We start from the raw sequence: 13928 nt of genomic DNA, 5'->3' as shown, positions 1-13928 counted from the left end.
CACTGACAGTATCTGGCTTTTAAATTGATCTAGCAGAGAAGATGAAAGATTTGCCTCTCCCTCCAGCTCAAGAACTAGAAGAAAGCAAACAAAAGAGCTCGAGATGTTTACTTTGAGCCTCATAAGACATTTTTAGCCTTTGAACCCTTACTGCTTTCTGCTGTAGATTTAGGCCTCATTCTCATGACATGGTAAACCAAACTATGGCTTACCAGGACCTTATAAAACTATGGTCTCCCAGAAAGAAGTGTGCAGCCACTTGGCTCCTCCCCAGTGCTTTTCAAAGTATCATGTTTGCACTAAGCAAAGGTTTGACTTATCTTATTGTCCTCGCAGCAAAGCCCCTTGACTTCAATAGAGCTTACTTCTGAGTAAACATGCATAGGATTGATGTAAGACTGCAGCACACCAAATGAGTCAGAAATAGAATCAAAGCATCTGAAAGATTAAGAAATGTATTGCAGCATAATTTTGTGTGGGCAATTCACTGCATCACATCCATCTAAATACAGTAAGTGGACTCTCTAGTCCATGATTGCTTGTGCCATATATTTGTTAGCATTTAAGTTTTCTCAAGAATCCCTATTTAAGCTGCAACAGGCCATCACAATTACCCCTCTGATGTTTTGTACATCAGAAATATAGGGCAGGTCCACACCATACATTCAAAGCAGAGCTGTAGCTAGGTTATATTGCGCCAGTGGCCGAACTGTCCAGATTGCACACCCTAGCCACTGACAAATTAGCTCTTCTTTCTGCCTCTCCTCCAACCCCCATTCAATTCACTCTCTATTTAAAACCTTTTCTTATGAGGCAATAATCAATATTTTTATTTATGGACATAGTATTAGCCAATTTTGCGCCCCCCCCCTCACCTGCGCCCCTGGCGGGGGCCCACCTAACCACCTGCTAGCTACAGCCCTGATTCAAAGCACATTCAACAAGCATTTAAAATATGTGACTTCTACAAAGAAGCCTGGGAACTGTAATTTCATCCTTATAGAGCTCCAGTTGCCAGCACCCTTAAATTACAGCTCCCAGAATTCTTTGGGGGGAAAGCCATGTGCTTTAAATGTATGATGTGGATCTACCCATAGTCTGACCATATGGACACTAGTCAGGTCTAGAATGAGGTGGACTCAAGTCCATAAAACTAGGATATGTTTGGTTTAATAATAGTGTTTTATCTTCCATTAGCATACATATTCGAGTGAGACTCCACTCCCACAAAACACTCTTTTAGCCTGTGTCTGAATGAATTTATTTAAATTCCAGCCCCACTAGATTTAGTGGAATATACTTCTGTGCAAAGAGGGATGCGGGTGGCGCTGTAGTCTAAACCACTGAGCCTAGGGCTTGCTGATCGGAAGGTTGGCAGTTCGAATCCCTGTGACGGGGTGAGCTCCCTTAGTCTGGTGGGAAGGTAAATGGCGTTTCTGTGTCCTGTTGTGGTTTTGCCAGAAGCAGCTTAGTCATGCTGGCCACATGACCCAGAAAAACTCTGCAGAGTCGTTTGTGACTGGACTTAACTGTCAGGGGTCCTTTACCTTTACCCTTTTTACTTCTGTGCAAGTGGGTTCAAGAGGCTTGTAATCTTACTGTATGGATGCTTTTTCAGAAGGTAGCCCAATCAAATTCAGTGCCATCTATGTACATGGAAATGCTTCTAGGATTGCAATCTTAACATTACCGGTGAAAACCCCTTTTCTTCTTGTACATCCAATTCTGTGACACTTCTAGATTGAACGGCAGTTTCTGTGTTGGGAAATTATTTTTTCTCCAGAGGGTGGCAGCATTTTCAAATGGTTCCTTCACACTCTCCTAGCTCTGTTAGTTCTTACCTTGCAAACCAGGAATGAGATTGTTCACAATATTGTCAAAAACAAAAACCCATTCTGCAAGTAACACGGGCATCTCTTGGCTAGCCGCCGCGACATCACAATGCACTTTGTGTTTGCCTTCCATTGCACTTGATTTGCAGGCCTCAGTTAGTGCAGAATGCTGCAGCACGATTGCTGACAGGAGTGAGACCCCTTAAGGTTGTAACACCTCCGCTCAGAGATTTGCACACGTTGCTCAATTGCTACTGGGTCAAGTTCAAGGTGTTACTATTTGTATATGCACCCTCAACTGTTTTAATCTGCGGAACTGGCACTGTTACAAATGCCACATACAGTAATACTTGCCTTGCAATTGTAGCAAATCAATCTTTTAGTGTGGCAGCAGCTAGACTTCGGAACTCACTGCCTATTGACATTCAGTTATGCACCTTCACCACATTATTTACAGTGCCTGCATAAGACATATTTGTTTAGGCAAGCCTATCCAGACATACAGAAGTGTGTGTGTGTGTGTGTGTGTGTGTGTGTTAGCTATGATTTTATTCATTTTTTGAATGTTTTAAAACACCTGCTTTTAATTGGCTTTTTTAAAAAATCAAGAATGTAAATGTTTTATTTTATATTTTTGTAACCCACCTGGAGGTTTTCTTACAATCAAGCAGTGTGTAAATTTTGTTAAATGAAATAAATAAGATCTGTTTTAGGGCCAAACGAGATGTGACATCAAATTCAACACTGCAAACCACTGCAGTGCCTTTTTAAAAATTAAAAACAGAGGTGAGGGGAGAGAACTATAGTGTGCAGGGTGTCCCTGTGACCTTCTTTACAGGAGACCTCCTATAAAGAGCTGTCTAGTTCATCTGGTATATATATATATATATATATATATATATATATATATATATATATATATATATATGCAGGGCTCTGGGATAACTCATTCAGTAGAGCACGAGACTCTTAATCTCAGGGTCAATGGGTCTGAGCCCCACATTGGGCAAAAGACTCCAGTAATATAGGGGATTGGACTAGATTACCCTGGTGGTATCTTCAAACTCTGCAGTTCTATGATAAGGAGGGCGAGCAAGTGCCTTGGGGTTGCCTATCATCAGCTCCTGGACAACAAAACTCAGCAGGCACACAGATGACCTCTCTTCTCCATTACAATGAGATGCATTTCTATTGAAATAATTTATAATTTTGCATCTGTCCTTATAAATTAGAGTATTCAGATATTAATGCAAAGTTGTGTCCTCCTTTGGTGATACAGTTCCTCTTCTGGGGGTGGGGGAACCACTCTAGCAGTGTATGGGGCGGTTTAACACACACACACCTGTGGTCTCAGTAACCCCATCTCACAGGCCCCAGTGGGATGGGGTGGGGCAGGGGGTGGGGCACTCCTGCTGGCTGGGGAGGGGGTTAGCAATTTTTATCTGGACTACAGCAATGGAGAATAACGTTAAAAAACTTCATTTGTTATGTTCTCAGTGAAAATCCATCACCTCCCCCACAAATCCGATATTAATTTAAGTAGTTTGTATAAAAATAAAATAAAAAGCTAGACATGAGGTTAGAAATGTCCATTACATACCTGGTCGATGCCAGTGCTCTAAGGCATATGCACAATCAGCCTCAAGCATCAAGCTAGATTGGATAGTGCACTTAGATTTTTTGATTATGGATTTAATGGTTTTATGACACCCCCCCTTTATATAGTAATGTGTAGTACTTCCCTTACTTCCAAGTGCCTTGCCATGTTGGGGGCCCCTCCTGCTCATTCTGCTGAGTGTGGCCCTGGACTTGCGAACATCATAATCTGCCTGCATAGAAAGTCAAATCCGTAGTCCATCTAGCTCAGCACTGTTGCCACTAACTGGAAGCAGCTCTCCAGGTTTTTTGGAGAGGAATTCATTTCCCAGCCCTGTCTGGAGATGCCAGGGACTGAACCTGGGACCTTCTGCATGCATAGGATGTTCTCTGCCGCTGAGCTACAGCCCAACCCCCTTGAAGTCCTTCCTCCTGACAGCACCACTGTATTGGATTCCCAGTTTAAAAATCTTTGTTCACCCGGAAATACTATGCCCTAAATGCCACACAGAATTCCCTTTTCATGCAAAGTGGATCAAAGCAGTAATTTCTTGTGGTAAGTTCCATGACAATGCCAGCATTTAATAGAGATTTAGCCTAACACCCTGGGGGAAGTTCTGACTGACCGCAGACAACCAACCACACGCTGAGATGTGTGTGTGTGCATACATCTGTATGTGTGCAAATGAATGCACTGCAGATTTATCGAGAGCCTGAAGCAGAGAATTATTGCAAAGTACTTTGCCCAGTGCTATAAAGCGTTATTATTATTAATGTCCGTTTAAAGAGGGACAAAGCTGTTGAAAACTCCAAAGGTTGCATGCTATTGTACAATTCGTTGGTCTCAGTGAATGATTCAAGGTGGATGTAATCCTACACACGCTTAGAGTAAAGGCAGGCATAAGCAACAAATTATTCAGTGCTATATGAGCCCAGCTTCACAACAAAATTTACCCTGATATGCCAGTCTCTCCTGGCTGGGTCTAGGGTTTTGGAGGCCCTCAGTGGGCCCCATTAACTAAGAAGACATGGGGTGTGCAAGCTGAGAATCTTCTTAGGCCCTGTTCAATTTCCTTGGAACAGAGTATGGAGTGGGAATACTAAGCATGGATGAATGCCCATCCTTGTGACCTTACCAGAGCTGACTTTACATGGAGTGAATGCTGCCTTATGCCTATTGGTTAGGCTGTTTGTCCATCTAGCTCAGTGCTGTTTACTTTGACTGGCAGCAGCTCTCCAGGATCTTAAGCAGAGGTCTTTCTCACCACTTGTTATTAGATATATTTAACTGGAAATCGTGGGGCTTGAACTTGGGACCTTCCTTCTGCATGGAAAAAACCATGGTGCCATGACTTGCTGCATGTCCTCTCAAGCATGAGACAGAAGTGTGCATTCATCACTACCAGTCAGGCTGGTTTAGCTGATCAGCAGCAAAGCATTGCCATGGAGGAACTTTGATAAAGAAGTGGGGGGCAAGGCCTCATTCTTCTTCCGCCTCTCAAAATGGCCTGCTTCCAGGTTTCATTGCTTGCAGATGCTGCTCATCCACATTCCTCTCTAGCTTCAGTGATGGGCCAAATTCCATATCTGAGATGGGCAAATCTGACCCCGGGCTACTAGTTGCTGACCTCAGATTGAACCAAAATAGCTGTTAGGCTACCGAAGTCCACTTAAATCAGGATATTTGAATCCAAGATGCTACTTGGGCTGAAGTGAGTCCACATACACAATCTTCTTTAGTAAGTCAGTGTGCTGGTAGGGAAACTGGCATCCACATAACTAAACTACCGTATTTTTCGCTCTATAAGACACAACAGACCACAAGGCGCACCTAGTTTTTGGAGGAGGAAAACAAGAGGGGAAAAAATTCTGAATCTCAGAAGCCAGAACAACAAGAGGGATCGCTGTGCAGTGAAAGCAGCAATCCCTCTTGCTGTTCTGGCTTCTGGGATAGCTGCGCAGCCTGCATTCGCTCCATAAGATGCACACACATTTCCCCTTACTTTTTAGGAGGGAAAAAGCGAGTCTTATAGAGCAAAAAATACGGTAACTTAATGTGGTTTCATATACTGTTCTGTACTAGTGTAAGTTGAAGCTACAGATAATAGTGCTCGCCCATAGAGGTTTGGTGATGTACTTACAATGTACAAATTGCCTCCCAAATAGTTACATTTCACATCTCCTCCTCCTGCATTCCTATGAGGTTGTTAGATGGGGAATCAAAGACACAAGGATGGTTCAGCCACTGTATTAATTGAAAGGAAGGGGACAACAATTTGCCCGCTGCTGTCTGAGACGGCAGAACTAAGTTCTAGTGGACTTGCATTACCAGGATTGAGTATTCAAAGAAAGCTCTTAAACTGCATGAAGAGTTTTGGAAATTACAGGCTGTGTTCATGCTACACCGCTAAAGCACATGTTGGACATCTTCTTTCCCTTAAAGAATTCTGGGCATTGTAGTTTACCCCTCACAGAAACACAGTGCACAGAAACCCTTAACAAATCACAGCACCCAGAATTCTATGAGGGAGGACAGCTAATTCTCAAACAGGAATGCGGAAATCAATTTTGGTTTCTCTCTGTTTTAATTTTTTCTAATCTTAAGTTCAGTTCTCCACATTGGTTTTACCACTTTTTTTTAAAGTCCTCATGAAAATTAATTGGCATTTTAGTGTGAATTTCTCCAAATACACACATGTGTATAAGCAGTTCTATCTAATATGCAATTTGTTGCAAATCCATTTCCCCTAATACAATGCATTTTTGTACGTTATTTCCATTAATATGCATTTGTACAGGGTGGGTGCCCAGGGCATGGTCTTGTGCATGACATAGGCCTGAGATTATTTAGGAGGAAAGGTGATCTAGAGATTTTGTGAATGTAGACAAAATAAAGCAAAGCTTTTATTTTTAAGATATTAAAAAATGGGGTAAGGACAGAAGATTTTAAACCCAGGACAACAGAACCAGATCTTGGAGTTCCTGGGCCATTCCTTAACAATGGCCCTGGGAGTAGTACAGTGGTACCTTGGTTTGCAAACTTAATACATTCTGGAAGTCTGTTCTTAAACCAAAGCATTCTTAAACCAAGGTGTGCTTTCCCATAGGAGCGGGGACTCTGTTTACAAATTGAATACACTCAACAGGAAGCGAAACATGTTCTTATTTCAAGGCAAAGTTCACAAACCAAAACACCTACTGTACTTCCGGGTTTGCAGCGTTCTTAATCCAAGTTGTTCATAAACTAAGCTGTTCTTAAACCAAGGTACCACTGTACAAATGAAATGTAGCTGCCAAGATGCTGGGAGGAACAAGATGGTCAAGCACATATTGAACCAATCCTACATCAATTTCATTGATTGCCAATTTGTTTCGTGGCTCAACCTAAGGTCCCATTGTATTATACATTTAAAGCAATATCCTACCACTTTGAACAGTTAACTGCTAAACCACTCTGTTTATTGTTTAATGTCGTATGTGGCTTTAAAAGCATAGTGCAGATGGGATCTTAAAGCTCTAAATAGCCTAAAGCCAGGTAATCTGAGGCTTGCCCTCACAAACCTATCATCAGCATCAGAAAACCTTTCTTCTGACTTTCCATGAGTTAAGATCAGAACCAATAAGTACCAGGCACAGGACCCTCTTGGTGTCGCATTACAAATGTGGAACTCTTTCCTCTCTTTCCTTGTAGATATCTATCAAACCTCTCCCCTGCCATTTTAGGCTGGCTTTGAAAAACCAGCTTATACTATCTGGCTTTTTATGATTGGTTTTATTCTGGCTGCCTTGCGGTTTTTTCATATGTCTGTTTGCTGCTGCTGCTATTTTTAAAATGCAGTGTGCACCTGTGCTATTTTAACGATATCGTAGCAAGGTCTCCTCCTTGGGATATTCTGTATATCCTTATCCCTGAACCATTTTTGCCATCGAACGGGTTTTATTTACTATGCTCTTGATGCAACTGTAGCCACTCTTCAGAAAAATGCCCTCAGCCACTTTTTGTCGGCTCTTTTCCTGGAGAGACGCCGGGAGCGTAACGCCACCACGCATTGTTATTCGTACTACTCCCTTGCGCATGAGGAGACCGGGAGTCGAGTCTCTGCCCGCAAGGAGCTTCCTATCGACCGGCCAGCTCTTCCTCTTCTAGGGAAGGCGGGAAGGGAGGCAGGAGAGGAGGAGGAGGAGCTCGCCCGAGGCCGCGCGAAGCCTCTCCCGGGCTGAGGCGCCCTGCTCTCTCCCGCCTCTCCTTCCGCCCCAGGAGGTGGGCTCCCCGCCGTGTAGTGCTGCTCCCGCCCGGAGGAGGCTGCCGAGGCCCCGCCTCCTCTTCCTCCTCCTTCCCCGTGTCCTTGTCTCGGCGCTGGCTGAGCTGGAAGAGACGGCGGGAGAGCAGCAGAGCGCGAGCTGAGCGCGCGCCGGGGAAGGAGGAGCCGGGCCGGGCGGAGCTGCCGCGCTGCAGTACACGAGGAGCCGGAACACGCACCGCTTCCTCCTCCTTCCCAGCTCCCACCGGCGGATCCTCTGCCCCGCCGCAGCCGCCCGGCCTGCCTGCCCGCCCGCCGGCTTCCCCGCGCCAGAGGTTCCTCCTCGCCCTGCGGCTGCGGCTGCGCTCCCTCTCGCGCTCCCGGCTGCCTCCTTGTCCGGGTCCGTGCTTGCAGCTGCCGCCGCCCTCTTCCTTCTGCTGCCTCTCGCCTGGGCACCTGGTCCCGTTTTCCCCTCGGGCGGGGGGCTCTTGCTGTCGGCCGCTGCCTTCTCCTTCCTCGCTCTCAGACCTTGCCTCTCTTTTCTAGAGGGCACCCCAGGCGCAGGAGCAAGATTTTTGGGACTCTTTCCCCCCGCCCAGAAAAGCCGCAGGCTCTTTCTCTCTCCCACCCCACCCTCGTCCATCCCTAACAGGAGAAGAACGCAGCTGAAGGAAAGCGCCCCCTGACCTTATTATGAGAGCTTTACCACACCAGTCTCCGTTTAGGTTTTCCATCTGGACGCGGGATCCTTCGGTGGCCGCGTTTTATTTCTCGGGCTCCCGCTTCCTTCTCTTCCTACGCCAATGAAGCATCTCCCTGGAAGCTGTGTCCTCTGACATTTCCCCCCTTCCTTCAAAGAAGGCACGGCGGCCGCCTGCTAAGGCCAGCAGCTCCTCCTGGGTGCGTTTCATTTTATCTTTTTCGTTTGGAGTGGGAGAGATCAGGAGGCCCAATGGGGGCGAGGTTCCTGGGGGCTCCTTGCTCTTGCCGGGCTTTGCCCTTCCTGTTCTGCGCAGCGGCTCTCCTGGTGCTGCTGCCGGGCAGCACCGGCAGCGTGAACCCCGGGGTCACTCAGCAAGTTTACTCCCCGGAGCTGAAAGCGGCGGTCGAGAGCATCACCACTGCTCCGCCGGTGTCCCTAGACAGCCACCCTGAGTCCAAGCACCCCAAGAACACTTCGGCCCCCGGAAAACACACGCACCAGAAGGCGTTTCCTGTCCTGGGCATCGACTACAAGCATGTAAGGATCCCCTTCGAGATTGCGCTATGGATCCTGCTCGCCTGCCTCATGAAACTGGGTATGTAATGTGTCTGGTTGGTTGGTGTGTGTTTGTGTATGATGATGGGTCTGCATTTTGTATTTTTTGCAGAACCAGTACTGCCAGGTGCAGTGGTGGACCTACATTTTGGAGGCCTTGAAGCTTCAACTGTTATGAGGTCCCCTTCACAACCAGCGACGGGGTCTGGGCAACCACTGTTTACTTTCTTCAGTGCGGTTGTTTACAACCTCTGTTCTGCTGACTCTCAAACTTTGGGATTGTTGAAATATATATAACAACGAATTAATCAATTCGAGTCATGCTTTTAAAGCAATGTGGACTAAAGCCGTTTCTGGGATCCCTGTGGGAATCGGGGGCCCTGAAGCTTAAGCTTCATTACTTTCATAGTAGATCCGCCCCTGGCCAGGTGATTTTAGATTTTCAATTTAAGATCTTGCTGGGTGGGTGGGTGGGGACTTCTCTTCCTAGGTGGTAATGTGTCTTGCTTCATTCACTGCAGAAGGTGGTAGGGCTTGGGGACTCTCCCTCTCATTCTTCTGAGTGGGACCTATGACTTCTTCCCCCAAGGCTTGCCCTGATGGGTACCACTGATCTGAAGCATTGCAGGGCTGCATTTCCCTGAAGCTGCTACACCCTTCATACTGTTTAGGCCATCCTGAGACACTTATGTGACTTAACCAGAGGCCAGGCAGAATGCTTAGTTGTTTGTGGAGTGGTGTACTTCTCTTGTGATGCTCTTTATGTACATGACACATGTTCATGTGGTGCTTGCGTAGGAGCAAAGCGACTGATACTCTGCAGGGTCACATCTGCATACTAAAGAAGGGAAGTGCCCATGTTCTCCTTCAGGATAAAACTCCCTTGTGGTATGTGCTATGTATTATCTGGCCCAATGTAGTTACATGCAATATAAGCAGTGTTAGAAACTCAGATATATACCTAAGCTGGGTGCCAAATGGCTCCTTATACCGGGGTTACAATCGCCAAAATGGAATGTCTTGTTGCCATTTTGGGGCCAGACAGCTCGAATGTCATATTTTTCAATTTGACTTTTTGGTTCCTGAAATTTGTTCTGACTGTGCAGATAAAATATCACAGAATTCTACAGGATGTGTTGCTAATGTGTGAAAGCAGGCAAGATCCAGTGATCTCCCAGGCATGCACCTCCAGATGGTGGAGATGTCAGGTGCCTGGGCATATTCACTTAGTCTCTAGTGCAAAATGTACCTGGTACCTGGCAAATTTCAAATGCTGATTAAAAATGAACAGGTTCCTTGGTCCTGGGTTTTCAGGGAAAAGCCTTTCCAAAGGGTTTGGATGGTTAACTTTACTGTGGAAGGTCTGTAGCTCAGTGTTGGAACCTTCTGCATTCAAAGCGGATGCTCTAAGAGATCCCTGGCATCTCCAGGTAGGGCTGGGAGGAACTCCCTGTCTGAAACTCTGTGGAGCTGCTGCTGGTCAGTGTAGATGTTTTTCGGCTAGATGGACCAATGATCTTATTTTGCATAAGCTTTCTTGTATTCCTATGTTGCATTGAAGACAGTAACAATGATTGTGTTCATGGTAGATCCAAGTCCCTGAAGACAATCTGTGGACAAAGGTGAAGTTGCTCAAATATTGGAAGTGGGTTTGTAGGCCATCTGGTCCACCCCCTCTGCTTGATGCTTGACAGTCCTCTTGGAAACTCCAGGCGAAAGAGATCATACACAAAGACAGCTTTCTATTACGCCTTCCTTCTTTTTTCTTCTGAAGCCAAGGCTGACCTTCCTAGAGTCAGGGACTAACTTAGCAAGTAGTATCCTAAATGGATGCAGCAAAGGATTTTTTATGCAGCCCTGTCCCCATTTATAGAAGCAGTAGGGAGTATTTTTCTGCCTGAGGGCTACATTCTCTTCTGGGCAACTTTCTGGGGGCCTCATGCCAGTGACAGAGCCAAACAGAGAGGTATGGATCTTTGCATTTTGCCCCCTGGCCCAAGCCTCCCCTTCCCGCATGTGTGGCCCAATTTACATGTAACACTTTGCTGCAGTTAATAGCTTTTCAGGGTCGAGAGGTACGCTGCCTGATCCCTCCTGCTTAGCTCGTTCCCTGGCATAAGCAGCAAGCCTCAAAGCCTCGTCTCATTATATGCAAACCAGGATCACGGTTTGTGTCTCCTGGCTGAACTGATCAGCAGGCCAAGGACAAATTATTGTGGTTTGTTCCCAGGTTCAGACCTAATGAGAAGCTAACACTTCATGGCTTGTTGCTCATGCTCACGCCTTGGGAGGAGTGAAGTGGGAGTGATCATGCTGCTTGATCCCAATAAGCCATTAACTATGACTTATCTCTGCATGTGAAAGAGGCCTGTATCACAGGCTCTAAAGCTACCTTCTGAATAGAGGTTACACCGGCTCTCCTCCAAGCTGGGATGATTTCTATGCTCCATCCCAGACTGTAGCAGAGATTACCTCTGTTTCACTGAGGAAGTGATAGGAAAAGGGATGGAGAGAGATGTGCTTGCTTTCATGATCTGTTCCTTTGTGCTATTATCTGCCCCCTTGTTAATGTTAAAAATTTGCATGAAGAACTAGGGTCATGGAGTTGCATGTTTGCCTCTTGGGAAATTGGGTACCAGTGGCAGGACTGGCTGTCTTAACATAGCCTGGGATCTCATACATCCGAATGCCTTGATTTAGGTTAGGCTGTTCGATGATAAAATGTAAGTACTGAAAAGGAGACAGGTGCTTTTGGCTGAGACGTATGCAGTTCACAAAGTACCTGCAGGTGAAAAGTTGAGTAGTGATGATTGTGTTGCTTCCCCTGACCTAGCACATGAGAAGAGCCCTGACCAGCTAGATGCATATGGAAAGCCTGCAAAGCAGTGCTGATCATAACAAGTGCCCTTTCCTTTATGTAAAGAAGCCAAGCTTTACGCCAGCAGACAAGACAGTGCAAACCCTGCAACAAGAGAAGAGGAGGACTTGGTCCAGACACTCTTAGGCCCCAGAGATGTGGCAAGGATCAAACCAACTTAGGAGAAGGGCTGCAAGCTTCCTTAAATGCAGCTCAGGGACAAGGCCAGGGATCTGAGTTCCAGGATCAGGACCTGCAAATGGAGACTGCATAGGGAAGCTGTCTACAGTTGGCCCTGCCTACTCATCAGTTTTAAACAGAAGCAGGGAAAGTCCAGCTAACTTGTGCACATTGCCCGCCCCACTGTGAACTCCTGGCCTGACGTGGGGAACTCCTGTCTCTTGGAAGGACCTGGGTCTGCTCCTGTCCCTTCCCCTTTCCTCCTCCCCTGAGAGCTCAATCTGTGATGTGCAGCTCTCTCCCCACTCATCCGGTGGAGAAGTGGCCTCTCCCGCATTGGATGGCCCTGTCTTCTCATCTTGAGCCAAGGAAGGAGAAGCCCTGTGTGGCTTTCAGAGGGAGAGTCTGAACGGAGGCGCCTGGCTCAAAGTTGGGGGCTTGAGCAGGAGGGCTCTGATCCATGGCCTCTTCTTCCTTCCTCCTCCTCCTCTTCAGAGTCCTCCCCAACAAGTAGGTGGCTTCCTCTGGGTATTCTGTTTCCTGTACATGACTTATGGAACATTTCCCCTGCAGTTTTTTCACTAATGCATATTGTCAGGCATCTCACTGACTTGGCAGGTAATGCACAAGGAAACGGAAGCACAATGCAGAAGCTTGTGGAGGACGGAAGGACGAGGTGGGAATGCTGGTCAAGCAAGTACCCATGTGCAAGCCTATGTGGATGTGGCCGGCCACTTCCTGTGTTTTGTGGATGGTGTAATACTCAAGTTCTAAATGACTGGACTTTATGCTTACAGGAAGCAAAGACAGTGCAAGGAGAAAGCTGCCAGGAAGTCTGAATCTGCATGAAGATACATACGCTAGATGAGGAACGAGGAACCTGCTGACCTCCAGATGTTGCTGGACTTCAATTCCCATCAGCCTCAGACAGCATGCTCCATGCTCCAGGATGATGGGAGTTTTCGTCTCGCAACATCTGGAAACCATCAGGTTTGCCATCTTTACTGTTTAAGAATTGTTTGTTACTTTTGAACTATTTGCTACATTTTCATACACTATTTTAATGGAAATAGGTTCTATTTAAGAATCTGTTTTCACTCTTCAGTCTTCTTCTTCTTCTTCTTCTTCTTCTTCTTCTTCTTCTTCTTCTTCTTCTATTTTAAATTTCTATACCACTCTTCATCTGAGGATCACAGAGGTGTTTAGAATATATAAACACAAAAATACATAACATAGTAACAATTTCCCCCTACACAGTTTAAAAGGTCATTGATTGTTTAATTAGTCAAAGGTCTGGGAGAAGAAGAATGTTTCTTCCTGGTGCTTAAATGCAAGTATTCCATGGAAATTCATATTAAATTGGAATGCCACAAATGTGAAAAATGTGTCAGCAGAAGTTACATCATTGGATGGAAATCCCAGCCTCATTTCCTAGAAGTATTGAACACTCCCTTCTCACTGCGATATGACATGTTGTTATGCAGCTTAGAGTCCTGCAATATAATGAATGCACAAATCTCAAGGCACAAGAGAGGGCAGTACAACTCGTGGCCCTCCAGATGTTGTTGAACTCCAACTCCCAACAGCTTTAGCCAGGGTGGCCAGTGGTTGGGGGTGACGGGAGTTGTAGTTCAGAAGCATCTGGGGGGCCACAGGCTCCTTTAAATAGCTCGGGATCACAGTACCTCAAGGACTACCTCTTCTTTTTATGAACTGATCTGGACCTTGCAATTGTTACCTGAGGCCCTTCTTTGTGTGGCTCCTCTGTGAGAGGTCCGGAGGGTGGCAACATGAGAACGGGCCTTTTCTGTGGTGGCTCCCAGTTTGTGAAAAGCTGTCCCAAGGGAAGCTCACCTGCCACCTTCATTACATATCTTTAGGCGTCAGGCAAAACCTTTTCTTTTTCACCAGACTTTGGGCTGATTAACATTCTATGTTCTTTTAAATGTATTTGTGGGAGGGCA

At 46.1% G+C, this 13928-nt stretch overlaps 1 protein-coding gene across 1 annotated transcript in view; it reads left to right on the top strand.

Annotated features, from left to right (window-relative positions):
• Positions 1-7780: 7780 nt before the first annotated feature.
• The window catches only part of SLC9A1 (solute carrier family 9 member A1), a 71798-nt gene continuing 65650 nt past the window's right edge, over positions 7781-13928 (top strand). Inside the window, exon 1 of the mRNA XM_083512610.1 lies at positions 7781-8967. Coding sequence (XP_083368736.1) covers positions 8622-8967 — 346 coding nt within the window. The 5' untranslated portion in view covers positions 7781-8621. The remainder of the gene's footprint in view (positions 8968-13928) is intronic.

The sequence above is a fragment of the Podarcis liolepis genome (genome assembly GCF_965112155.1).
Source record: "Podarcis liolepis genome assembly, chromosome: 7".
NCBI classification, from domain to species: Eukaryota; Metazoa; Chordata; class Lepidosauria; order Squamata; family Lacertidae; genus Podarcis; species Podarcis liolepis.
The sequence above is the reverse complement of the archived record's forward strand: the minus strand, read 5'-3'. Positions and strand labels throughout refer to the sequence as shown.